The sequence below is a fragment of the Pleurodeles waltl genome, chromosome 7, assembly GCF_031143425.1.
Source record: "Pleurodeles waltl isolate 20211129_DDA chromosome 7, aPleWal1.hap1.20221129, whole genome shotgun sequence".
Lineage (NCBI taxonomy): Eukaryota > Metazoa > Chordata > Amphibia > Caudata > Salamandridae > Pleurodeles > Pleurodeles waltl.
The window spans coordinates 1134353208-1134380902 of NC_090446.1; the positions used below are offsets into that span (position 1 = coordinate 1134353208).

Consider the following 27695-nt stretch of genomic DNA (forward strand, 5'->3'; position numbering starts at 1 on the left):
TTTCATCCAACATTCAGTCTGTCACCATTCCGTCCATCCATCTGCCTTTCCATAACCAAACCTACCCATCTATTTTCAAACCTATCCATCCTTTCACTCAGTCATCCATCCTTTCAGTCATCCACTCCCCCTTTCATCCAGTCATCCTTTCACGCATCCATGCATCCTTGGATTCACTCATCCATCCACTCTTTCACTCATCCATCGATCCACCCTTACACTCCTCCATCCATTCACCCTTTCACCCATCCATCCTCCCTTTCATTCATCCATCGCTACATCCATCCTTTCATTCATTCATCCATGCATCTATCCATCCACCTTTTCACTCGCCCATTGCTCCACCCATCCATGCATTTGCCTTTTCTCTCATCCATCCATCCATCCTTTCACTCACTAATCCATCCATTCACCCTTTTACTCATCCATCTATCTAACCTTTCATCCAGCAATCCATCTATTCTCCTTTTCCTTCATTCATTCGTGCATCCTTCCACTCATCATCCATTCTTTCACTCATATATCCATCCATCATTTCAACCCATCCATTCATTCATCCATTTGCCCTGTGGCTTACGCATCCTTCTACTCACTCACTCACTCACTCATCCTTCCTTTTTCTAATCAGCCATCCATCCTTTCACACATCCATCCATTCATTCATCCTTCCTTTCACTCATCCATCCTTAGATCCATCCTTTCACTCATTCATCCATGCATCTGTCCGTCCACCCCATCTACAATTTCACTCACACACACACACACACACACACACACACACACACACCCATCTATCCATCTATTCATTCATCCAGCCTTTCCTTCACTCACCTTTAATCTTGCGTTAATTATGAGCCTTTGTCTGCCGAGTTGCAGACAGGAGAGGCCCATCAAAATCCTCACCCCGCTGTATCTGTTAAAGCATGGGGGTGAAGACGCCCCTGTGCGGGTATTCACTCACAGTCACCCTCTTAGAGAGAGAGAGAGAGGGATCTTTACAGTCATTAATTTCCACAGCTCTTCAGTCACTCCCCTGTATATTCAGTCACTCCCTTCCATGAACTGTCAGTGCTCTGCACACACGGTCACTTATACATATTTGTGCAGTCATCCGGCCCACTTCTCTCCACAGACAGTCGTTTCTCTCCACAAGCACTTGTCTCAATAGCTAGTCATTTCTTTCCATTAAGTCTGATCCCTCCCCGTAGACATTACCTGCTTTCTAAAGTCACTGCCCTCCGCAGACAGTCACTCTCCAGACATTGCCACTCTCTTCCACAGTCGGTCTGTTCAGAGAGTTACTTCAGTGTGTATAAGGACCTGTAACTAATCGTAGTTAAGAATGGGACAGGCATTTACAAGAAGTGCTAGAGCTCTCCAGCATGATGGTGGCCAGAAAAGAGTTGGAATTAGTAGATTTGAATTTGAGCCTTCTTGATCCTCGAGGCGACGCAGATGAGGCTAGAGGACAGCTTTGAACAGAGAGAGGGAGCATGTGCCACATTTTGCCTCAAAGGGCATCTACTGAGGAATCTAAGTCAGTTAAAGAATCTGAATCTAGAAGATGCATAGTGTGATTCGGTCCTCACTAGTAGATGTTAGTTGCTCCATTTGGTGAGGAAATGTAGTGACCAAGAATCAGGGGCGCTAATGAGGGGAAGGGTTGCTGACAGTTCTGAATGCCAAGGATAGATGGTGGTGGTCCAGGGCCCTCTCTGTGGCAGACTGCCAGCTCTGGTGGAGTTGTACAGATTGGAGATAGTAGTATGTCGCTTGGGTATGGCCAATGAGGAAGTGTACAGGACATAGTCCGATGTAGGACTTAGTGGAAGAGGGCTTAGGTGGAGGGCCAGGGAGAGAGTTAGCCTAGCAAGGATGGGATGGGGTATTCAGGTAATGTAGGAACTCCATGTTCAAGCTTCAGTATCTGTCGGTTGAGATGTGTGTCTTGTGAGGTTATAAAGGGTCTGGATAGCAAAATCCTAATTAGTCTGTCTGTGGAGGTGTGAACAGTGTAGAATTCTGACTACAAGGCCTTTAGGGTTGTCACATTTACTCATTATCAGGGTGTTGATCAGGGAGGCTGTCTGAAAGAAGAGGTGAAGATTAGCATTTGGTACCTGGTTGTGGTTCTGAAGGTACAGTGCAGTTGCATACTAGAGCGGAGTAGTAATATTGGGTTTCTTGAACAGAGGAAAGTACTTAGAATACCAACCCTGCACGATAGATGTGTGTACGGCGCTCAGACTCACCGTTATCTGACAGTGTTTGTGGGGAAGTTGGGGACATTAATGCATTAATTGGGTTTTCCATTCCAGAGACACACTGGCCCTCATTTTAACTTGCCGCTTTTTGCAAAACCGCCAAGGTACCACCGTGCTGAAGACCGCCAGTGCAGGCAGTTTTCCGCACAGCGTATTATGACTGCTGGCAGCCCTCTGTCCTTTTTTCGTACGGAGAGCCACCAGCAGCCATACTGGCGGTCGGCGGGGAAGTGGAGGCTGCTCCACCTCCACCACCACGTCTTCAGAACTCCACCCACCGAATCACGTCCCAGGATTCGGTGTGGCGGTGTTCTGGTGACGGGTAGCTGGCGGTGGAGCAGCCCCCATGGATCTCGTTCCCTCCTGAAGGATCACCGGACCAGGTAAGGTGATCATCCGTTAGGGAAGGTGGGTGGGGGGGTATTGTGTGTTGTTTGCGTGCATGGGGGTGTGCGTGTGAGTGTGTAGAGAGTGTGTGTGAGTGCATGTATGCAGGAGGGGGGGTGTTGTGTGTTTTGAAAATGTGTGCGTGTCTGTCTGTATGTCTGTATGTGTGCGTGTATGTCTGTGAGTATGTGTGCGTGTATGTCTGTGTGTGTGTCTGTTGGAATGTCTGTATGTGCGGGTATTTGTAGTTGTAGTGTATGTGTGCGTGTAGGGGGTGTGTGTGTCGATGTTGGGGGGATGGCGAGGCGGGTCCTGCCACCTTTGGGGGGTGGCAGAGGGGTCGTAGGTGTGGGGGGAGGACTTAGGAGGTGGGCGAGACCCCTATTAGTGCCAGGGAAGAAATTCCCTGGCACTGATACTGCCTACCGCCATGGATTTTGTGGCAGTACAGAACCCCATGAAATCCATGGCGGTATGTGGGGTCTTGATACCGCCGGTGGTGTAGTGACAGCCGCTGGTCTGGAGACCGAAATCTCCAGCCCAGCGGTCGTTACCACCCTGGCAGTCAGAGTGGAGAAGTGGCGGTTTAGCATGGCGGTCACCGCCAGGCTTGTAATGCCATTTTGTTTTCCGCCGGCCTGTTGGCGGTATTACCGCCATTTCTCCACCGACTGCCCGGGATGTAATGAGGGCCATTATCTTATAGCACACTGATCACTGGCGGTGCAACACATTAATCTGGAACCACTAAGAAGAGCCATTGCTTATACAGAATAATTTTGTTGATGCATGATTGGTCCCTTGCATACAATCATTGGCAAGACTACATGCTTCAGAGCGTTTTCACACGTTAACTAGACTTTTGAATAACCTTCACAGATCAAATCTGACTGTTTTGGTGGATCTTTTTCACATTGTGTCAATAGACAACCACCTCTGGGGTGCCATCTTTTAGGTGTTTCCCATCATTATTTCTTCGTCCAGATGATGATTCTCTATTAATAACTGTATGGGGTTGAAAATTTGACATAATACTAGCGTATTGTTTTTCCTTTGATTTGGAGCATATCAGTGTGTTTCAGAGGGCGAATCAACCACCATTGCATCCTTCAGTATTCATGCACATACATTGTATGGTATTCGCACACTTTATACTCACTTATTTCACTTTCACTGTGCCGTTGTGACATTGGGAGCACCGTTTTACCTTTAAAGCCTTTAAATGAAAAGCTTAATTTTGTTTTGGATTTTAATAATAATAGGTAGACAAATAAAATTGTCCCTTCTTCATCAAGACCAGTCTTTGGATGGTTATGTATCATTACCAAGGAAGTTGAGGTTTACACTTCCCCCACAGGGACCATTGTTTACTTGAATTATTGGATTGCCCAGGTCCCAGGGTTACTGGGTTGCCGTTTTTTAATTTCTAAAAACGTCTAATGTCGAATGGCTGTTGGGGAGTCTGAAGATGATAGGAAAAAGGAGAAAATAAGTATGTCTTTCCCATTGAGCGCTCTACTGATGGAGCTGACACATGCTGGGCCCTTTTTCTCTGTCTGGTGAACCTCAGCAGACCCTCGGTGTGAAATCAACTTGCCAACATCACAGTTGGTTTGCTGTTTGCTTTTGCAATGCGCCATATCTGATCTATGGGCATTGCCTCACGCATGCTGCGTAGGGTCATGGTGATAGCTGAAGTGAGCCTTGGATTCTGATGTATCAACATCACAGCAGGTAACAAAACCAACCTTCGATTATCTCAAGGCCAGATTGGGGTATTGAACCCTGGCGCTAAGATACTTGGAGGGGTTTTCACCGGGAGCAGTGCGATGAAAGGTCCTCAGTCAACAGAGAAAGTTTACTACTAGCTGCACTGAATACATTCCTTGTGCCAGTCTAACATTCAAGTGGAATTTGTGATGAAGAATGAAATTTAGGTGCCAATTCTATTTTCATCTTGTATTCTGTGGTGGATACAACAATTGCCTTGGGTGGTTAATCAAAGTTTTTTTTTTATCGAGAACTAACATTTTCTGACTCAAAAAAAAAAAGAAGATAAGTGGACGGTGAATACCTAAAAATATTTGAGCTGCACTTTTCATTCTTTATGTTTAAGCTGTACTGTATGTCAGTTCAGAATCTATTTTTACATAGTTCTTTGGTGGTATACAAAGTGAGTCTTCTGTTGCCTGCTGGTATTTGTTGTTATTTTTATGCCTGCAGTTACTTCTGTGTTGCCAGTACAAAATTTATATTTTGATTGTGCAGAATGTTACACCATCACCATTTTTCTTCACTACACATGGAAATCCAACCTTAATGGGGGAAAAATGGATGAAGGTTTTGTGGCTTTACACCAGGGTATGTGGGATGACTTTTAACAGTGGAGAGAAAATCCTCTTCATTATTACATTGCTTAGGACCAGATGAGCAGGAGATGTTTCAGAATCTTCTTGATCTTATGTCGAAGAGGCAAATACAAATTAAAAAATTGTATAAAGAATTGGATTTACATTATTTGACTAAGGTGCGCATTATATTTCAAGGGTTTCATTACGGTAAAAGGCATCAGGGAGTGATGGAATTGGTAGATGACCTCATAACAACTCTTGAGGAAGCTTGCAAGCAGCTGTAAGTCAAAGTGGTAATGAGCATAAAACATAGTTTAGCCTTTGTGGAGCTGATAAAGAAAACCAATGGAGGGAATGATAGAGAAATCCTACACCTGGTTAAAACTAAATATAAAGGTCATAGTATAATACCAGGTTTGAGATATTACAGTTGTGAAATGATAGGTCATCCAGCCAATGTCAAGGAGTGTCCAGCCTTCAGGGTGCCAGGCAAGGTCTGTGGGAAAAGAGGGCATTATTCCAAAGTGTGCAAAACACAGAAAAGCTTGAGGAAAATCAGTGATGTAAAACAACAAGTGGAACAAGCTGTGTTTGCAGATGCTAGGAGGAAAGAAAGATGGTCCATAGGATATGGTGAAGATAGAAGGTCAACTTTTGAGGATGCTGTTTTGATTTTGGTGCAAAATTAAACTATTGTGCCAAAGAAATTGTATAAGAAGAACTTAAAGGGTGGAATTAAATTATTCAAACCTGGGAGGCTGGTGCACAGGACGAAGTGTGGAGTTTAAAGAGAGAATGATTTTGGGGGAAATGTATGTGTCATACATGGGAGACAATGTAATTAGTTGGTTTCACCAGGATGATCTGAAATTACTAATGAATTCTTCGCCTGACCGACCCCATAAGATCGAAAGACACTCAGGATGTGCAGACTGTGTTATAGGTCAACCAGCTTGAAGGTGATGTGGAATAATAATTCCCTGGAGTATTCAGCAGTGAGTTGGTATGCCTGAAAAGATATTTACACAAAAATAGATTGAAACAAGAGGCTGTACCAGAGGTAGTTAAGGTGAGAGGAATGCCATAAGAGAGGGTGTTGATAAATAAATTAACAGGCTGATTGAAATGGCAATATTGAGAAGGTTGGTTGTATTGAATGTTTGGCACCAGTGGTGGTTGCTAGGAAACAAGGGGGAGAGGTTTGTGCATAGACTTGAGATCTCTAAATAAGAATGTGATGTACAAATATAATTTGCCCAATATCATGGAGGGGATATCAGTTTTGGGCACGATCAGGGTCTTCATCACTCTTTTTACTATAAGCATACCACCAGGTTAATTTACCTTCACATTAAAATCAAAGGATTTAACAGCATTTGTCACAGCAAGTGGCATGTGCAGGTTCCTGTGAATGCTCTTTGGCCTCATTTCTACTTCTTCTGTCTTTTAAAGTATAATGGAAAGTGTGTTTGGAAGGTCAGATGGGGTTAAGGTATATCAAGGCGATATTCTATTTTTTGGTAGAAATGTTGAAAAACACGATAGATGACTTTGAGGAATTCTGGGAAAAGTGGAAGAGAGTGGGTTGATCTTAAGGTGACTGAATGCAAGTTCTATCAAGGTGAAATACATTACATGGACCACAAATTCACTAGTGAAAATGTATAAGGTCTGTAGATGATCTGGTGCAGACAATTGAGCAAGTGCCACCACCTGAAAACAAAGAGGAAGTTCCCTCATTCTCGAGCATGGTAGAATTTTATGGGAAAACATAGCACATTTTGCTTCCAGGACATAATATATATATATATAAACTGTTAAAGAAGGACACAAAGTTCAAACTGGATGAATGTCATTAAAACACATTTTGTGGTGTAAAAGAAAGCCAGAGAGTTACTTTAAGTCCACAGAGATGAACCTTCAATCAAATGTACATTGATAAATCAAGCAAGTACACAGGATATTGTTGCAGCTCTACTACAGAGAGTAGGGACTGATATTGAATCATTACATTCATTTTGAGGGTATTGAAAAAGGCTGAAATAATTATTGAATCATGAAGCAGGAGGCTTTGACTGTGTTCTGGGCTATCAAAAGATTGAAGATTCTTTGGTGGGGGTGCAGGTCCTCCGTAAGAATGGACCTCAACCAGTTAAAAAGCCAATTTCAAGAACAATGTCTTGACTCAGCTCGCATTAGAAGTTGGGTCCCTACAGGAACTTGAGTTTGTAGGGTGATATATACTAGTTGCAATGAACAAATTAGCAACTTGTTAATAGAGGTTGATGTCAAAGAGTAAAGAACAAATAGACAGAGTATGAGGAGAATCAGTTGCAAGAGGATGTCATGGCTTATGCACTTGAAGATGGTGAGGTAAAAAAGGAGGAGTGGAAGTTAGAGTTGGAGCAGTAATCCATAATGCCAGGGATAATGAGTAAGGTGGAGAAAGGATGGAGTGAGACAAGAGATTGCTCTGAAGAGGAGAAAAAAACTGGTAGGTCAGGGATGAAATAGCTAATTGTTTATTGTTCTGAGGCATAAGTTTGATTCTACTTGGGTCTGCATATGCTAAATTGATGGATATGGCTCATGATGGACATACGTGTGAAAGTAAAACTAAGGAAAGGCTACCTATGAACTGCTTGTGGCTGAGTCTGGACGAAACAGTAGAAAGAAAGGTTCTTGAGTGTATGGTTTGCAGGTTAACTTGTAAAGAGATAAAGGTGATAGCACAAACAATTAAAGTGAGAGAACTTCCTGTACGACCATGAGAGGAGATTGTACTAGGTATAATGAATCCTATACGCACTTGCAACAGATCGGTATATGTATTGGCTCTTATGGACGTGCATTCTAGCCTGAGTACAAAATTTCACCAAATGTGGAGACCAGAATGGTTATCGATTTTCAAAATGACATTTTTGACAGGGAAGGTTTTCCAGATTGTTTCTTGTCAGATTATAGCATGCAGTTAACTTCTAAGGAGATGAGTTTCTTGATGGACAGATTATCATCCTGAATCAAATGATGCAATAGCGGGATTCAGTAAAGTATTGAAGAAAGCTATTGTCATGGCTAGGTGTTATGATAGGAACTGGAGGGGAGAGTTATGGCGTAGATTTGCATCTTACAGAGCCATACACCATATATGGTAACTGGGCAAACACCTTTTGAATTGTTTAAGAACAGGAAGGCAAGCATTCTGACCAATCCTGGAATGGTCAATATGGGTAGAACCCTAGCCTATACCACAGAGAAGCGACAGTGTTTAATAAAACGATGGCCGCAAAGGTAACCAAAGTGAGTGTCTACTTGGTTAGAGTGAGATTACCTAGCTTACTGAAGGGTAAGGTGAAGTTCACGAATCCCGTGCAAGTGGTTAAATTGTGTGAGGATGCAGTGAAAACCGAAGATCATTGCATTTCGAATTTAAGTAGAATGTTGTTTGTGGAGTAGGTGAATGCCTGTGGTAGACCCAGACCCTAGAGCCGGGAAATGCAGTGATAGAACAGTGGAAGTTCTTCTAGGAAGTTTAATAAAAACATGTATCTCAAAGACTATTGTGCAGAGTAACATATTCAGGTTTTGTCAATTTGCTTCTGTCCTCTTTTAAGGGGTAATGTTTTACTCATTTATCTTCTCCCACTCGCTTGTAAGGGAACGTAAACAACAATGCATGGTTCTGACTTTTGTTAGAAAGCCTGTAAAAATGTTCTGTCAGATAATGTTCTCATCTGGGTCCTGCCAATTGTTACCTTTGTTATGTTGTATAGTTATTTTGTTGTAGGAGGGAGATATGTAGAAATTTAACTTCCGGGCTCTGTAATGGTGTCTGCTATCATGGTGGAATGTTGAAGTGGAGTGGAGGTGAGCATTTCCAGCGAGCATTTGGGACCATGTGGCTGGGATGTCTTTCTTTCAATAAAAGCCTACTTCATTCACTAAGTTTCCAAGGAGTTTATTGGCCTTCATTACAGTGATGTCCCTGAAAGAGGTGGCATGTAGCAGTCTGTGGCTTAAAAAGACATGAGATGGCAGAATGTCCAGGCTGGAAACCACAGAACGAACGTAAAATATTGCAGCCAGTGTTCCTGCAACAAGTTGAGTCCAAAAATATAAATGTAGCAGTTTCAAAGGCAGTGACACTCAAGAGGCAGTGGCTAATCTCAAGAGTTTAGCAGTCTGGGGATTTCTCTCAGGATAGAAAACCTGGCGCCCCTGAGTGAGAAGGTAGCAGGTTACTAGTTCACCTTCCCTCATAAACAGACCGGTTTATTGCATGCCACCAAGGATGAAACCTTCTAGGTATTGGCAAAAACCCAGCAGCAAAGCTCTATATGAAGGGGTGTTAGGAGGGATGTGTGTGTGTGTTTGCAGCTGGGAATGATGGAACACTCACACATGCACACATTTACAGTGTCCTTTCATGTCGCCTCTGTCTGTGATGTCATGGAACCTTTTTTTCCAGTTTCATAGCACCTGAATCTGAAACTTTCTCAAGTGTAATTTTGTCATTATGATGGTGGGTAGACCAGAGGTTGATCTCAGAATTTAGTTAGTTCGTTTTATGTTTTTGTGTGCATTTGTTAACTTAGGAAATATTGCTTCCACTTTTTGGTGCCTTTCTCAGTATATGCTTTTAATTGCTGTTGCAGTAGTCTTCATTGTTCTAGTTGTGGGGTTACTGTGGCTTACATTCTTTTGTTTTGCATCTTTGTTTCATGTACTTAATGAGGTGAAGAAGGGCAGCTTGTACTAGGCTAAGCCAGGTCATTTTGTCTCATAGCATCATGGCTTTCCTCAGCTACCTGTTTTATGATGAAGGAAGGAAGACGGTTGTTCTGTGTGCTATCCAGTCTTATGTGTTGTGTCCTCTGTGATGTCATTGTGAGTCGTTCCACAGAACTCTAACCGTTCTATGGTGTAGGAAGTTGGCTCTGTATGTACTATTTCAAAGTAAGAAATAGCATGCACAGAGTCCAAGCGTTCCCCTTAGAGGTAAGATAGTGGAAAAAAGAGATAATTCTAATGCTCTATTTTGTGGTAGTGTGGTCGAGCAGTAGGCTTATCAGAGGAGTAGTGTTAAGCATTTGTTGTACACACACAGGCAATAAATGAGGAACACACACTCAGAGACAATTCCAGGTCAATAGGTTTATGTATAGAAAAATGTATTTTCTTAGTTTATTTTAAGAACCACAGGTTCAAGATTTACAAGTAATACTTCAAATGAAAGGTATTTCATGTAGGAACTTTAGGAACGTTGAATTAGCAAAATAGCATATACAGTTTTCACATAAATGACATATAGCTATTTTAAAACTAGACACTGCAATTTTCAACAGTTCCTGGGGGAGGTAAGTGTTTGTTAGTTTTTGCAGGTAAGTAAACCACCTACGGGGTTCAAGTTTGGGTCCAAGGTAGCCCACCGTTGGGGGTTCAGAACAACCCCAAAGTTACCACACCAGCAGCTCAGGGCCGGTCAGGTGCAGAGGTCAAAGTGGTGCCCAAAACGCATAGGCTTCAATGGAGAAGGGGGTGCCCCGATTCCAGTCTGCCAGCAGGTAAGTACCCGCGTCTTCGGAGGGCAGACCAGGGGGGGTTTGTAGGGCACCGGGGAGGACACAAGTCAGCACAAAAAGTACACCCTCAGCGGCACGGGGGCGGCCGGGTGCAGTGCACAAACAGGCGTCGGGTTCGCAATAGAAATCAGTGGGAGACCAAGGGGTCTCTTCAGCGATGCAGGCAGGCAAGGGGGGGGCTCCCCGGGGTAGCCTCCACCTGGGCAAGGGAGAGGGCCACCTGGGGGTCGCTCCTGCACTGGAGGTCGGATCCTTCAGGTCCTGGGGGCTGCGGATGCAGAGTCTTTACCAGGCGTCGGGTCTTTGAAGCAGGCAGTCGCGGTCAGGGGGAGCCTCGGGATTCCCTCTGCAGGCGTCGCTGTGGGGGCTCAGGGGGGTCAACTCTGACTACTCACGGTCTCGTAGTCGCCAGGGAGTCCACCCTGTGGGGATTGTTCTCCACAAGTCGAGCCGGGGGCGTCGGGTGCAGAGTGCAAAGTCTCACGCTTCCGGCGGGAAACGTGTGTTGTTTCAAAGTTGCTTCTTTGTTGCAAAGTTGCAGTCTTTGTGGAACAGAGCCGCTGCCCTCGGGAGTTCTTGGTCCTTCTAGATGCAGGGTAGTCCTCTGAGGCTTCAGAGGTTGCTGGACCCTGGGAACGCGTCGCTGGAGCAGTGTCTTTAGAAGGGGGGAGACAGGCCGGTAGAGCTGGGGCCAAAGCAGTTGGTGTCTCCGTCTTCTCTGCAGGTTTTTCAGTTCAGCAGTCCTCTTCTTCTTAGGTTGCAGGAATCTGAGTTCCTAGGTTCTGGGGAGCCCCTAAATACAGAATTTAGGGGTGTGTTTAGGTCTGGGGGGTTAGTAGTCAATGGCTACTAACCCTCTTTGTGCCTCCTCCCTGAGGGGAGGGGGGCACATTCCTATCCCTATTGGGGGAATCCTCCATCTGCAAGATGGAGGATTTCTAAAAGTCAGAATCACCTCAGCTCAGGACACCTTAGGGGCTGTCCTGACTGGCCAGTGACTCCTCCTTGTTTTTCTCATTATCTCGTCCGGCCTTGCCGCCAAAAGTGGGGCCGGAGGGGGCGGGCAACTCCACTAGCTGGAGTGCCCTGGGGTGCTGTAACAAAGGGGGTGAGCCTTTGAGGCTCACCGCCAGGTGTTACAGTTCCTGCAGGGGGAGGTGAGAAGCACCTCCACCCAGTACAGGCTTTGTTACCAGCCACAGAGTGACAAAGGCACTCTCCCCATGTGGCCAGCAACATGTCTGCTGTGTGGCAGGCTGCTAAAACCAGTCAGCCTACACGGGTAGTTGGTTAAGGTTTTAGGGTGCACCTCTAAGGTGCCCTCTGGGGTGTATGTTACAATAAAATGTACACTGGCATCAGTGTGCATTTATTGTGCTGAGAAGTTTGATACCAAACTTCACAGTTTTCAGTGTAGCCATTATGGTGCTGTGGAGTTCGTGCATGACAGACTCCCAGACCATATACTCCTATGGCTACCCTGCACTTACAATGTCTAAGATTTTGCTTAGACACTGTAGGGGCATAGTGCCCATGCACTTATGCCCTCACCTATGGTATAGTGCACCCTGCCTTAGGGCTGTAAGGCCTGCTAGAGGGGTGACTTACCTATACCTATAGGCAGTGTGAGGTTGGCATGGCACCCTGAGGGGAGTGCCATGCCGACTTAGTCTTTTTATTCCCACTAGCACACACAAGCTGGTAAGCAGTGTGTCTGTGCTGAGTGAGGGGTCCCCAGGGTGGCATAAGACATGCTGCAGCCCTTAGAGACCTTCCCTGGCATCAGGGCCTTTGGTGCCAGGGGTACCAGTTACAAGGGACTTACCTGGATGCCAGGGTGTGCCAATTGTGGAAACAAAAGTACAGGTTAGGGAAAGAACACTGGTGCTGGGGCCTGGTTAGCAGGCCTCAGCACACTTTCAAATCATAACTTGGCATCAGCAAAGGCAAAAAGTCAGGGGGTAACCATGCCAAGGAGGCATTTTCTTACATATGGGTTGTATTGTCAGAGAGCCCTGCACTGAGCATTTCTTAGGCACACCAAGAAACAGTTATCTTCTGGGTAATTGTGCCTTACATTTTACATCTCTGCTCTTTCCCTCCAGGATTACCTCTTCACAGATGGAGACCTGATCTTCCAGCCAGATGAGACACGCAAAGAGATCCCTGTGAAGCTGCTGGAGCTTTCTGAGATGGACACGCTGCTCCGCAACGGTCAAGTCAAGCAGTTTGCAATGGACCTCAGTAACCCCAAATTTGGGGCAAAGATTGGCAAATACCCTCAGACCACTATTACCATTGCAGACCCTACCGGTAAGCCACCAGTTGCAGACAAACTCTTTGGAGAATTGCCAATTTAATAATGCCTCAAGAAAAGTATGTCAAAAGTGATTTGGTCTGAACGTTACTTCTGTGTGAAATCCTCTGCATCAAGCTGAGTTTTATCCTCTTTACTAGCTGGCTTTGAAGGTGCACAAATATGCTTTTTACAAAATATTCCCAGGGAAAGAAGACACCAGAGCAGAAATGATACCTGAAGGTTTCAAAAAAACCTCACAAGAGGCTACAGTTTACAGCCTGACTCCCAAATGGCTGTCACTTTTAAGTGTTTTAATAACCATCATTTTTGTATGTGCATCAGGAGATTTTACCCCTTTGTTCCAGAAACTGCTGTGCGTGGAAAATCTTATTACGCTTTATCATGCTGCCATTGCAAGAATGGCCAAGAGTTCTGTTTGCCTCTTCCAATTTCCTTTGTGAGGCCATAAAATGCTTTAAAGACCAAAGACTTGTACTGGTCAGCAACACAACTAATGTATTTTCATTTCAGACCAAGTTTTCCACTGATATATCTCACATCTAGCAATCTACCTATTCCTTATGAATTCTTGTTCTAGGTATTAGATTCTGTGTTTGCGATACATAAAAATAATTATATTGAACTTTAAGCATCCAACTAAATAATGTTGAAATCCTGACATTACCTTGAAAATTAAAACAATCAAAAATAATACATTAAATGCTAGTACTTACAAATTGTCTTTTTTGTTATCCCTTGCTTACACTGACCTTGTTTCTCCATCAAACATTTTCCTTAGACTTTCTGTCTGTGAATTTTTTCTCAGCTGCACACTTGTCAGCTACCATTACCTTAAACAAGAAGACTGTAGTGGTGTTCCTTCTGCAGTATGGTTACATCACTGTAACACAATTCTCACCTCAATCTCTCTCTTCATCCTTCTCTCAGAGCCTATCATGAAAGGTGGTGTTAAAGGTGGGGAGCAGCTTCAGCTTGCTCCGTCGCCACGAGGCACACTGGGTGCCCCCATCAACCTCAATGCCCAAGCTGTGAGCGCCAGGAAGATCCGAGTGAACTGGGTGCCGCCACAAGGGAAACCATCTGGATACAAGGTAGGAAAACTAAAGGACAGACATAAGTATGACCCAAGTCGTGAATGCAATGCTTCTACTGCGATTTCATGACTGACTGTGAAAGCATAAAACAATGAAAACATATGTACCCACAGAAGGGGCAGAAGATGTCTTGCTGCCTGTGACGTTCAGCATGCACTGGATTGCCTGAGGATGGACATTACATCCAGATTGTGCTTATATGTCATACTACTATATGTATGTACCGAAATGAAGCAAGTGAGCGATCAGTGTTGTGCTGTGCCTCGCCTCATTGAGCTGTCTGTGTGCAGGTGTGCTGAAAATGTGGTGTAAGAAACAAACTTTGCCTGGATGACAGGGACATCTGAATATAAAGGAGTGCTAACAATGAGGTGCATATCCTACCTGGCTATGAGGCCACCTATACACAGTGGATATGGAAGTGAGGCATAAGGGGGTAGTTATGTATGGCTGTAGGAAGCCGAATGATTGTTCGTGTGTGCTGGACTTGAGGCATAATGAACAGATTGTGACTGTCTCTGAAAACGTTTGTGAGTGAAAACATGGTGACAGTGTGCAGTAAGGAGAAAAATGGATATTTGTGCATGTTTAGGGCTTCTGAAGGTGAAACATAAGGACAAATCATGCCTGGCTGACCAATTGCCAGAGAGTCTGTCTATACAAGGGTGCTTCCAAGTGAGGCATTTAAGGCAGCAGATAGTGCATGCTAGTCCTTTAGTATATATCAAGTTCGTAGAAATAAGGTAGAAAGGTCATGTTGTGTCTGAGTTCTGGGGTTCAACTTGTTGAACGGATATGCTGGAATTAAGTCCCAGTGGTCAAATTGGTCCTGGCTATGTGATGCCATTTGTATCCACCAGGGTGTTTGAAGTGAGGCATAACCGGCATGTAGAACCTAGAGGCTCTATTGTATAACAAGATCATGCCTGGTTGTCTGACATGTCTGTATGTAGAGGAGTACTGGAAGCTAAGCGCAAAGCACAGGTGATGCCTGGATGTGAGAGATGTCTCTATCTGAATTGTTGATTCACCCTACACTGGACCGACCACAGCTGCGTCCACTTCACATTCCGACGCGAGACCCGCCACCTCCGCACCCAACCCATCCCTCGTCGACAGTGGAACAAGATCCACGAAGAGCAACTCTTCTCCGCACTCGCCGCCAACCAACCCACCCTCACCACCGACCCCAACGACGCAGCCCTCAACCTCACAAACTGGATCTCCAACTGCGCAGACATCCTTGCTCCCCTCAAACGTACGCATCGACAGACCAACACCAAAAAACCTCTCTGGTTCTCTGACACCCTCAAAGAATCAAAGAAAACTTGTCGCGCCCTTGAGAAAGCCTGGCGCAAGGACCGCACCGCTGACAACATGACCGCCCTCAAGAACGCTACCCGCGAACACCACCACCTGATCCGCGCTGCCAAAAGGAACTTTTTCACCGACAGACTGGACAAAAACAGACACAACAGCAGAGAACTCTTCAGCATCGTCAAGGAGTTCTCCAACCCCAGCGCCAACGCCGTCACGCCCTCACAGGATCTGTGCGAATCCCTCGCCACTTTCTTCCATCGCAAGATTAGCGACCTCCACGACAGCTTCGGACACCAGACCCAACCATACACCACCGAACCGGCATCCACGGCCATCACCCTCAACAACTGGTCCCACATCAACACGGAAGAAACCAAATCCATCATGAACTCTATCCACTCCGGCGCCCCTTCGGACCCCTGCCCGCACTTCATCTCTAACAAAGCCGACGACATCATCGCCCCGCACCTCCAGACCGTCATCAACTCTTCTTTTTCTTCTGCTACCTTCCCCGAATGCTGGAAACACGCCGAAGTCAACGCCCTACTAAAGAAACCTACGGCTGACCCGAGCGACCTAAAAAACTTCCGCCCCATCTCTCTTCTGCCTTTCCCAGCCAAAATAATAGAGAAGACCGTCAACAAACAGCTGACCACCTTCCTGGAAGACAACAACCTGCTCGACCCCTCACAAACCGGATTCCGAACCAACCACAGCACTGAAACCGCCCTCATCTCAGTCACTGACGACATCAGAACCCTGATGGACAACGGTGAAACAGTCGCCCTCATTCTGCTCGACCTCTCGGCTGCCTTTGACACCGTCTGTCACCGCACCCTAATCACCCGCCTCCGCTCCACCGGGATCCAAGGCCAGGCCCTGGACTGGATCGCCTCCTTCCTCTCAAACCGTTCCCAAAGAGTTTACCTCCCTCCGTTTCGCTCAGAACCCACCGAGATCATCTGCGGCGTACCCCAAGGCTCATCACTCAGCCCGACACTCTTCAATGTCTACATGAGCCCCCTCGCCAACATCGTACGCAAGCACGACATCATCATCACCTCCTACGCCGACGACACCCAACTTATACTCTCCCTCACCAAGGACCCCACCAGCGCCAAGACCAACCTACAAGAGGGTATGAAGGACGTCGCAGATTGGATGAGGCTCAGCCGCCTAAAGCTGAACTCTGAAAAAACGGAAGTTCTCATCCTCGGCAACACCCCGTCTGCCTGGGACGACTCCTGGTGGCCCACGGCCCTCGGCACCGCACCGACCCCCACAGACCACGCCCGCAACCTCAGCTTCATCTTGGACCCTCTTCTCACCATGACCAATCAAGTCAACGCTGTGTCCTCCGCCTGCTTCCTCACCCTCCGCATGCTCCGCAAGATCTTCCGCTGGATCCTCGCCGACACCAGAAAAACCGTGACCCACGCCCTCGTCACGAGCCGCCTGGACTACGGCAACACCCTCTACGCTGGGACCACAGCCAAACTCCAAAATCGCCTGCAACGCATTCAAAACGCCTCGGCCCGCCTCATCCTCGACATACCCCGCAGCAGCCACATCTCCGCACACCTGAGACACCTGCATTGGCTCCCTGTCAGCAAAAGGATCACCTTCCGACTTCTCACCAACGCACACAAAGCCCTCTACGACAAGGGACCGGAATACCTCAACAGACGCCTCAGCTTCTACGTCCCCACCCGCCTCCTCCGCTCCTCTGGCCTCGCACTCGCTGCTGTCCCTCGCATCCGCCGCTCCACGGCGGGTGGGAGATCTTTCTCCTTCCTGGCGGCCAAGACCTGGAACTCCCTCCCCACCAGCCTCAGGACCACCCAGGACCACTCCGCTTTCCGGAGACTCCTAAAGACCTGGCTGTTAGAACAGCGATAACCCCCCCCCTTTTTCCCCTAGCGCCTTGAGACCCGCACGGGTGAGTAGCGCGCTTTATAAATGTTAATGATTTGATAATGATTTGATTTGATTTAGGTGAGTATTAGGGGTACCAATTCAGATTGTGCCTTGCTTTGAGATCATCATCATGTACACAGGTGCAAGAAGTGAGGGTTGTGTGTCAAAATATCTTGTGCAAAAACTGTTATAGATAGAATATTGACAACCACAATATTGTGAAGGTAAGTTTATATAGGTAAGTATATGTATACCATTCTTAACACCATATATAGATACATTTATGTGTAGTTAGAAATATTACTTCTATACTTGCCTATATACAGATATTTACATGCACAACATTGAGGTGGTCAATTTTCTGGCTAGAATATTTTTGTAGGACAATATTTAAAAGCCAGTGTTTTGGTAGAATACCAAAAGTGAGGCATGCACCCATGGACAGCAAATAAATTATTATCCCTGATTTTAGGTGAAATACTGGATCCAAGGAGATCCAGAATCAGGAGCCACCATCGTCGATACCAAAACACCCTCTGCAGAGTTGGTCAATCTCTACCCCTACTGCGACTACGAGATGCGCGTATGTGCTTACAATTCCCAGGGTGACGGCCCCTACTCGGATATGGTCTACTGCAAGACTCTTGAGGACGGTAAGATATATCATTTGAAGATTAGTGCACTGAAGGACACCTATGTTGAAAGTCTTTTCTGTCTCAGTAGCAGATGCCTTGAATGTTTATGTTATAGTCCAGGGATTCCATCACCATCTCTTAAGGGGGCTGGTGCACATGATGCTGGTTCATTAGTGGAATCATCAATAGTGGCAGTGAGATATAGACATGTTGCAGAAGCTTTAACTGTGGAGGGAAAAACATCACATGCTGTCTTATTTTGGGACATGTTATTAAAGTCATCTAAAAGTTTCAGCACTCCCTTCAACATTGGGTCCCCCTACAATACGTCCAGGTTGTCACCCACTGTCCATTAGTAATGTGAATTAGTTAAGTCACCTCCTCTTCCATTCCAAATTAGGAAAATACCAAATTAAGGGGGGTTGGAGGGACAGTATGTATCTACTATGTGTGTCTTTGTTTCTAGAAAAATACAATTCCACAATCAAGACAAAAATCTGTGAATGCCCAAATTTAAGTGCAGAGCTTTGAACATCTTAATTTGTAAACAGTATCCACTAAAGGAGCATTTGCTTTCCATATAACTTCTTTTTAACCTTTTTACGAGTGTTTGCATTACTGGTACTGACGTCCCTTCCTTTTCTTTTACCTCGGATACCCAGGTCCATGTAGATCCCTAAGAGTCCATGTTCAGCCAAGTTGAGGCTTGATAGTAGCTAGAGTTGATCACCAAAAAACCGTGGATATGTGATTGGGGTGCCTTTCTCCTGGGAGATTGGTGTCCTGTGTGCAATCTGGAGATATGAGGGACATTCCATAGTGCTCAATGAACCTAAGGTTCTGTATCTAATAAATCCCCTAACTTCCCATCCCTGCCAGTATCTTTGGGGCTAAACTCACATGGCTTCACCGAAAATTAATACATTTTTGTTACAACAGAAGTTTATGTGAAAGATGAAAAGTTTAATACATCACATATGTTCCAGTGGTACACCCTGCTCGTTGCGTTTTTTAAGGCTTTTTTCATAATATTCCTTTTGATTTGGAGGAATCGCTCTAAATATTAGAACCTCAAAATTTACATTTCACTGCATTCTTGGTGCATTCAAGTGGATCTTTCGTATTGTGGGAGAACGATACATTTGGAGTAGTTGTCATTTTGGGAAAGTGCTGTTCTGCAGACTTAGGACCTCATAACAAGTTAAAGGCTAACTAAACACTACTTTGCTCAGGGATCATAATTATGAATTGTATGATAATTATCACACCTGGCAGTTTTCAGATTACAAGTCAAACCTACCAACATTTATAAACACATGTGGAATTCGGTGTGTTAAATACCGATTCTGCATGTTATGAGTCTTTTTCAAGATGAAAACCTGGGTTTTTCAACGTGGTATCTATCACGTGTGGTAAATACCACACCCTATTCCACCCAACTAATGAGGGCCTACATATCACAAAACTGTATTCAGTTGAAGATTAGCCCATCATCACTATTTGAAACTGGCTATTTATAGATGGTGTATTCCAATTTCTGACTGCGATACAAAGTAAGCTTAAAATATGATAAGTGCTACAAGTATTGCATGTCAAACTCAAATAGGTAAATTCTTTCATGAGTGCAGGCGAAACTCAAGGTCTGAGGGGAGCCTCTACAAATGTATTTGTCTCACTTTGTGCACTCCATATATTGTGCACAAATTAAATGCCAAGCTTGCTGTTTGCTTTAGTTGTTTAATTAATAAATTGCATCCAAATGGAGAATTTCCACTTATTTCCCCCACATGTATTCAGATGTTTATTCATTTACATTCTTCAGCAGTCTACTGGCAATTCAAGAACAAATACCTCACAAGCACAGTGCTGAAGAAGGTTCATCTAGTTGAGGCATTAAAAAAATCACATTAGCTTACCATTTTATAGATTCCAATTATTTCTTGCCGTTGATTAGTTATTTTCTAGCTTATTCTTTAATTACATTAGTTATGCTGTTGACAGTGAGAGGTTAATAAGAAATACTTTCATAAGTATGTTTCCATTGCTTTTATGTATGTTTACCAGGTTTGAACATTCATTATTAATTAAACATAATATTGTGTGTCTTTCTCTCCCTCATGTTCCCGTGTCCTCTGCCTGAAGTGATTTAGTTCTCAAGGTGTATGCAGGCCCACTAGCATACAGGTTGGAGTATCCTTGCCCAAACCCTCTTTCTGACACAGCATCTCTTTTTCAATCTTCAGTTCCCAGCGAACCAGGGCGGCTGGCCTTCACTGTGATATCATCCACCGTCACACAGCTGAGCTGGGCTGAGCCTGCTGAGACAAATGGGGAAATTACAGCCTATGAGGTTGCCCACGGCCTGGTCAACGAGGACAACAGTAAGTCAGGACTCCTCTCCTACCTGTCCAGACACAGTTAGTTTCTCAAGTAACATGAGCCAAGATATGGTCTAAACCCAACTAAATGATCTGTAGGTAAGGTGAGTCATGTGCCAAAGGTAGGTTTGTAGTACACTGGTGAAGAAGAGAGAGAGGAGGACGATCAATTTGGAAAATGTGAAATGTTCCAGCAGAACTGCATGATCTGCCAAAATTCCAGGTCACCCATCTTGCAAAGGAATTGTGTGAATTATGCTTCAACCTATCTGCTTCCCACTGGAATTCCAGACATTTCAATTTGAATACCTTGTGATATTGTGGTTCAAATAGAGGCATTTCTTACAAAGCCATGCATCCCTTGCAAATAACATTATTGCCTCTTTCCTCCCCCAAATACAGAAATCTGGTAGTGGCTTGGAATATGGTAGTGAACCACTGGGCGACGATTATACTTCATGTTTGGCCAGTCAGACAAGTGTAGGCCTTGTGCAAATAGTGCTCTGTAGAAGACATCTATATATCAAGAAATCACATATTTTACATAGAGACCCATGCCTACAGGGTAGATTTCAGCCTTCAAAGACCACCTGGTATCAGGTGGGACAGTTTTACGCAAAAAAAATTCGTCTTAGTAGAAGAAGTATAATTACAAAACCGTGACACAAGTGAAGACCAGTGGATCAAGGCACTGACCATAGATGAGTTTTGATGTGTCCATAGATGTGTGTGCATCTACATTCCCTAGGAGTCATTCGGTATTCTCAGGCATAAAGCTGTCTCTGTGGCCTGAAAGGGGTGGGGGCATTGAGATGAGATATAATAAGGGTGGTTTGTTTAGTGTGAGTGTAAAAAGTCAATACCGTGAGTTTACCCATAAACGAGAAAGACTTGATGTGACAATTAGAGTTAGCTTGTGAAAACACACTGAGACTGAATGCCTACTCAGCTGCGAGTCTCTGTCATCAAACTCCCTCCAGCCACCTACCACACCTAGTCCAGGCCATTTGTCTTGGCCTCACTACTGTATACTTGAAAGTGGTGTTGCTGTGGTTGTATAGAACTTATGTAAGTTTACCAGTAAATAAGCACCGCACCAACAGACACTATGCAGCGACAAAAACATCAATCAACTTCTATCACGTCTTACTATACTGCTGCAGATCAACTTATATCCAGTCTCACTGAAGTACTAGTACAAACATACTAAATCACACTCCATTTTACTGAATTACTTGTGTGAATGTGCTTTTTCACATTCCATGTCCCACAGCTACCAAGATGCCACCACCTCAAATCCATCTGTTGCTGTACCCATATACACCACACTAACTCACAGCCAATCTGTCTTTGTATCCTAACATACCACACTGTCTCATACACTTTCTCTCACACACCCACAAACACAGCCACAAGTTACACTACCACCTATTGAAAGTTGGCTGAGAGAGAGAGAAGAAAAAAAAGAGAAAGAAAAAGACCGCCTGCTAAATAACTGCATGCTGGAGTGCTTCTAGCTGCCCAACACAATGACAAGAAAGTGGACTTAAAAAGATGAGCATGACATTTTTCTCTTCATACTCGAGGATGAAAGTTCAGGAGGAGGAGAATAGAGAAGTCACCAATAGAGAACTCATAACTGGTCTGGTAACCAGGTCACCCCAGGTCATTAAGGACATTGTCTCCAGTTCTAAACCTTCTACCAACAAATCATTGTTTTCAGATGTGTTAGTCCAATTAGTTGAAAGAAAAGAGTACAACACCCAAAATCTATTAGGTTGTCACCAAAATGTCTTGATCTAGAAACTGTGTCCATAATGACCTGGAGGAAGGTAGCCACGTGGACTAGGAGAAGTTACAAGAGCGACAGTTAATCACAAGAAAGCTGGAAGGGGTAGAAAAATCAATGGTAGCAACGAAGTTTACAGTGGAGAAAGTGAAGATTCAGCTGTCAGTGGTGGAGGAAGTGGTGTCCTCCATAGACGCACAAGCGCAGAAAGTGTGGGAGGCCTTGGTGCACTGACCTCAGATTTCCAGGAAGTGTTGATATGATATTCTAGGAAAGATCCCTCAAAGCTTTGCTGTTGTTAGAGGGCAGATGTGAGGTTTTACAACAATGCTAAGAGGGATACCAACATTCCTATGCTAGGCTGACTCTAGGTGCAATCATTATAAAGGTCCTTCTGAGCTTCTTTTTGGAAAATCTGACCCCTCCTGGCTATGCTTGCCCTCCCTTAATGACCGTTTTCCCACGAGATCCAGATCTGCAGACCCCCCTTCAGCGGTACAATCATGGTGGTGCTATCACATTTGAAGCAGTATGAACCTGTCCTAACGGTGGCTCTGATTCTGAAGCAGTGATTTTAATATAACAATAAAATATTATTGTTGTTCTCTGGGTAAGTGCTGTCACAGGAGGAACAGTGCAAGTTGAGGAAAGTTTGACAGGGCTTGCTGGCATTGGGTGTCGCAGTTATGGTGTGGCATCCAGCTGAGCTAAAAGTGTTCCTATGTAATAACAATTTCACCTTTATGGAGCTAGAGGCAGATAGATCCTTCAGGAGGGGACTGAATGGATCCTTTTCAGATAATTTTGATATATTTTTTATTGTTAGGAGTGCTAGTGGTTGTGTCATATAGCCTGACCACTACTTAGTGGTACACATGTGCCTTGGGTACGAGAAATTCTGATGAAATGGGTTATATTTGGTTTATATTGCTGTGGTTCCAAACACTCTCTTGTGCTCCAAGGTTCCCACCTCCGTCCCTCCCTTTCTATCCCTGTTTGTTTACAATGTTACTTTTTTCGCTTCACAGTGGAGAAATAGCCATTCTTTTAGTGCCCTATGAGAGAGTAGTTATATTGAAAGTGGTGTTATGAGTTGTATGCATAGGAGACACAAATTACCTGGTGATGTTCGATAGGGTGCTTTCCTGCCAGTCAGCAGGGAACTGAAATAATGATAATGAATATTCCTATAGTGATACGTTACTGCTGTCTTATGAAGCCGTAAATGTCAGGTATATCTATAACCCAAATCAATGATGGGTGAGTGAATATGTCCACTTTGTCTCTCTAGGATCAATCGGCCAAATGAAGAAGGTTCTGATCAATGAGCCCAGGAAGCGGACGGTTCTAATCGAGAACTTGCGAGAGTCACAACCCTATCGCTACACCGTGAGAGCCAAGAACGGAGCTGGTTGGGGGCCAGAGAGGGAGGCCACCATGAACCTGGCCACACAGCCCAAACGGCCCATGTCCAGTAAGTTTCTTAATCAAGTATACTGTAGATTCCACAAATGTCCAGAGCATTAACATTTCTAATACATCCCCTGCTTCTTCACACTACCCACTTAAGTTTCTGGCCAGGCGCAATGCAGTTTTTTCCCTTCATCCCCACATAATGCCGCACCATAGTTTGTTTAAATCAACTGAAAACTTATCTCCTCACGTTTTGTGGTAACCTGTCATATTTACATAATCCTATACATCATGACAACATTGTTTTTAGACATCTGTTATGGCATATTGCAGAAAGCATTTCCCGTACCTCATTGTACTCTGTACAAAAATGCCAGAAGTAACATAGTACATCACGCAGTGTGACAGCACTGTTACAGCATACATGTGATGCCTCACCACTCTGCGTGCACTTCTTGTGGTATTGTCCATGCTTCCAGAAAGCTGGTGGCACAAAGCGTGTTTCGACTTTTCTAGTCCTAGGATACGTTTGGTTCATGCGCTGCACCACACAGTCACAAACACAACCAGAGCAATGACCAGTAGTGGAACACATGCTGCGTTAGCCTTTTAAAAACAATTCCAGCACTGGGTCACAAGGTTGCATTGGCAAGTTACTTTCACATATTGCGAAATGCAATACTTCCAAGACAAAATATAATGTGCAAGCCTTGTAAGTGGACACGTTAGTCACTGGCGTACTGACCTCCACGACTGGCGACAATTCAACAAAATGTTTTATACATGGGGCAATATAGTTTGACAAAGCCTTTGCTGCGAGAGTTTAAGTGTTTCACCTCACAGACCTTTTTAACACTGATTGTGCATGATCCACTCCTAATATTTTTTCCAAAATATGAGTGTAGGAAGCTGGCCTGGTGTGTGGTGAGCACCTAGGATGTTATCACCTTATACCAGACCCAGGTATCCTCTGTTAATGAAATGTAGGTAGTGTCTATGAAGCCAGGGCTCTCTAGAGGTAGATGTGGATGAGCAGCCAAGACATATCTAGGAGACATGCAAAGCTCATGCAATACCACTACAGTCACACAGCACTTACACACATAAAAGAACCACACAGTGTTACAAACATAAAGGTACTTTATTGTAGTAACACAAAAATACTATAGGCAGTACTCCACTAGGAGATGAGTAAACACACTTTTATGTACACATTAGAAGTAGGTGGTTAGCATAGAAAGCAATTGCAAATAGTAAAAACAATAGGAAGTAGTGAAGGCCCTAGGGGGAGACCAAACCGTATACTAAGTATGTGAAATGTGAGAGACATTCCCCCACCCAAGGAAGAGGAATCAGTAGAGGGGAGTTAGAGGAACTAGGAACCCCAAAAGATAAGTACCAGGGTGCCCCCAGCGACCAGGAGACAAGAGGTAAGTACCTAGTTTTTCCCCAAACCCATGGGAGAACTTTGGTAAACGACTGTGCAAGACCCAGACAAGACTAAGAAACCAAAGGTGGATCCTGACAGGAGAGGACCTGCAAATGAAGGGGCCCAAGTCCAGTTCGAGTTGGAGTGTCTGGCTGTGGTAGAAGCAAACCACCCACCCTTCTGTGGATGCAGGACCAGGTTGACGGTGGATGAAGAAAGTCAGAAGTGCAGCACAGGAACAGGAGAGGAGTTCCAGGAGTGATGAAAGTGATGCCCCACATCGGCGGTCGTGATGCAGTCAGTCAGTGGTGCTGGGAAACCACCAAAAAGCCTTGACAAATGTAGGAGATGGGAAAGAAGGTTTTGCAAGGCTGAAGAGGACCAGCAAGGCCCAGGGGACTCGACCCAAGGAGGACAGTCTGAGGTAACGCTCATCAGCTGGGAGAGCCACATGAAGAGGAGGTAGCCCCCACAGGTGACCCACAGGCAGCAGGCACAGGAGTCATAGTGAGGCCCACTCAGCATGCCTGAAGAAGAGTCCCACGTCGCTGGAGCAGCAGGCAGGAGACTGTGCTTTGCAGGGAAGAGTGCTGGAGGCCGGGGCTACATTGAGCCTGAAGATCTCTTGGAGGAGGAACAAACAAGCCTTGGTAGCTGCAAGAGTCGCAGTAACAGGGGTACTGGCCTGCAAGGAGAGGCAAGAGCTTACCATCTCCCAAGTTGGACAGCTAGTAGAAAAGACCAAGGAGACTACTCCAGACCACCACCTGTGATGCAGGATCCACATAGCTCCGGAGGAGAGAAGATCCACGCAGCCGGTCGTCGTTGCAGTTGGTGCCTGCATATGCAGGGGAGTGACTCCTTTACTCCAAAGGACATTCCTTCTTACTTCTTGTGCAGGCTGAAGACTCGTTGCCCTCAGAGGATGCACAGCACGGGAAATGTTGCATTTGCTGGAAGGAGCCGGAGAAACAATGTTGCAGAAGTGAGTCGTTGCTGGAGTTGCAGATTGCGGTGGCCAGAAGATGAAGTAAAGGATGCAGAAGAGTCCTGCAGGAATCTTCCACGTCGAATCTGAAGACCCAACCAAGAGGGAGACCCTCAATGGCCCAGGAAGGAGGATTGGTCACGTAGCAGGGTGACCACCTATCAGGAAGGGGCTGTGATGTCACCTAGCTGATCTGGCCACTCAGATGCTCCCAGGGGCCTCTGCCCACCTTGGATTCAAGATTGCAGAATCAAGTGGCCCCCTGGAGGAGCTCTGAGCACCACCCCTGGGGTGGTGATGGACAGGGAAAGGGTCACTCCTCTTTCTAATGTCCAGTTTCGCGGCAGAGCAAGGACCAGGGGTCCCTGGACAGGCGCAAACCAGCTTTTGCAAGGAGGGCACCAAATGTGCCCTTCAAAGCATACCGGTGGCTTGGGGAGGCTACCCCCCCAAGCCATGTAACACCTATTTCAAAGGTAGAGGGTGTTACCTCCCTCTCCCACAGGAAATCCTTTGTTCTGCCTTCCTCTGCCTGAGTTGGTCATGCAGCCAGAGGGTAGAAACCTGTCCAGTACACGGGTAAAATGGCTTTCCCGCACTTAGGAAGTCCACAGTAATAGAGCTGGAGTTTGTAGGGACACCTCTGCTCATGTAGGGGTGCCTTCATACACATGTACCTGCATCCTGCCCTCTGGGCTAGGAGGGCCTGCCATAGGGGTGACTTACAGTGACCTGGTGTAGTGAATGAGTGCATGACCCTTTTCACACAGGCTGCAATGGCAGGCCTGCAGACACATTTTGCCTGAGCCCCCATGGGTGGCATAATACATGCTGCAGCCCATGCGGAACCACACTGACAGCAGACAAAAAGTGGGGGTAACATTGCCAAAAGAGGGTGCTTTCCTACAATGAGGGCTCAACACAAAGGTAGACTTGCAGGTGAGTAAATTTACATGTATAGGTTCATTCTTATACTTTTGAGCAGCTTTACTACTTGGAGCTATTCACCTTTTATGAGTGTAAAGTTACTCAGAAGTTTGACTCACATGTACCCATCACCAAATTTAGGCGGAGGAGCCTAATATACTAGTGTAAAGTTACCACTTGTTACTTTTTATGCATAGTTTATTAAACCTAAAAATAAGTTAGTACAAATATGTGAATGTTAAATATTAATGTGAATGAATTTTACAATTGTAGAACAAAATTCATAAAAATACAACAGCCTTATTAACTTAATTTATAATTACATATTTTTTTTAATATTTAATATTTAAACATTGAAATTATATTTGTCACCTAAAGTATAGCATTTATATTTATTTATTATGTAAAAAAGCGTTTTAAGTTATGTAAACAATTAATTTAAATTATTGTAGTTAGATTTTTTTAATTAAAATGTCATTAATGTTGACATTTAAAAAATATTATTAACATAGTTTATAAAAAACGAATATTTAAGTTTTATTTAGATGTACTTTTATAACATTATATGTAATTTATTTATATTTTAAAAAGCATTAAATAAGTTAATTTAATTTGACGTTAGTTCCTATGAGCTTTTATTTTACATCTCTGCCCCAATAGTTTTCTATGGGATGGTGTTGCATCTAATGGTTGATCATGTGTTGTGTTGGACTTACTCCAGCCCTGAACCTAAGTGCATTTACAACTGTTTTGGATCGTTTTTGGCTCTAGTAACTGTAGATGAGCAGTTTGTGAATAGCAACAGGCTTATTATTTTGTGGGTGACTGCATGTCCCTCCCTAAACCCCTTTAGCCCTCCTTTATTCCATTCTTGCTCCTTTCTAATTCCCTCCCATTTATT

General features: G+C 44.7%; 1 protein-coding gene across 5 annotated transcripts in view; it reads left to right on the forward strand.

Annotated features, from left to right (window-relative positions):
- Positions 1–27695, forward strand: part of ITGB4 (integrin subunit beta 4) — a 330473-nt gene that overhangs the window by 220058 nt on the left and 82720 nt on the right. For all 5 annotated transcript variants that reach the window (XM_069200167.1, XM_069200166.1, XM_069200168.1 and 2 more), the window contains exons 27-31: positions 12690–12897; positions 13832–13995; positions 17708–17888; positions 20114–20251; positions 23329–23511. In XM_069200167.1, the coding sequence (XP_069056268.1) occupies positions 12690–12897; positions 13832–13995; positions 17708–17888; positions 20114–20251; positions 23329–23511 (874 nt within the window). The remainder of the gene's footprint in view (positions 1–12689; positions 12898–13831; positions 13996–17707; positions 17889–20113; positions 20252–23328; positions 23512–27695) is intronic.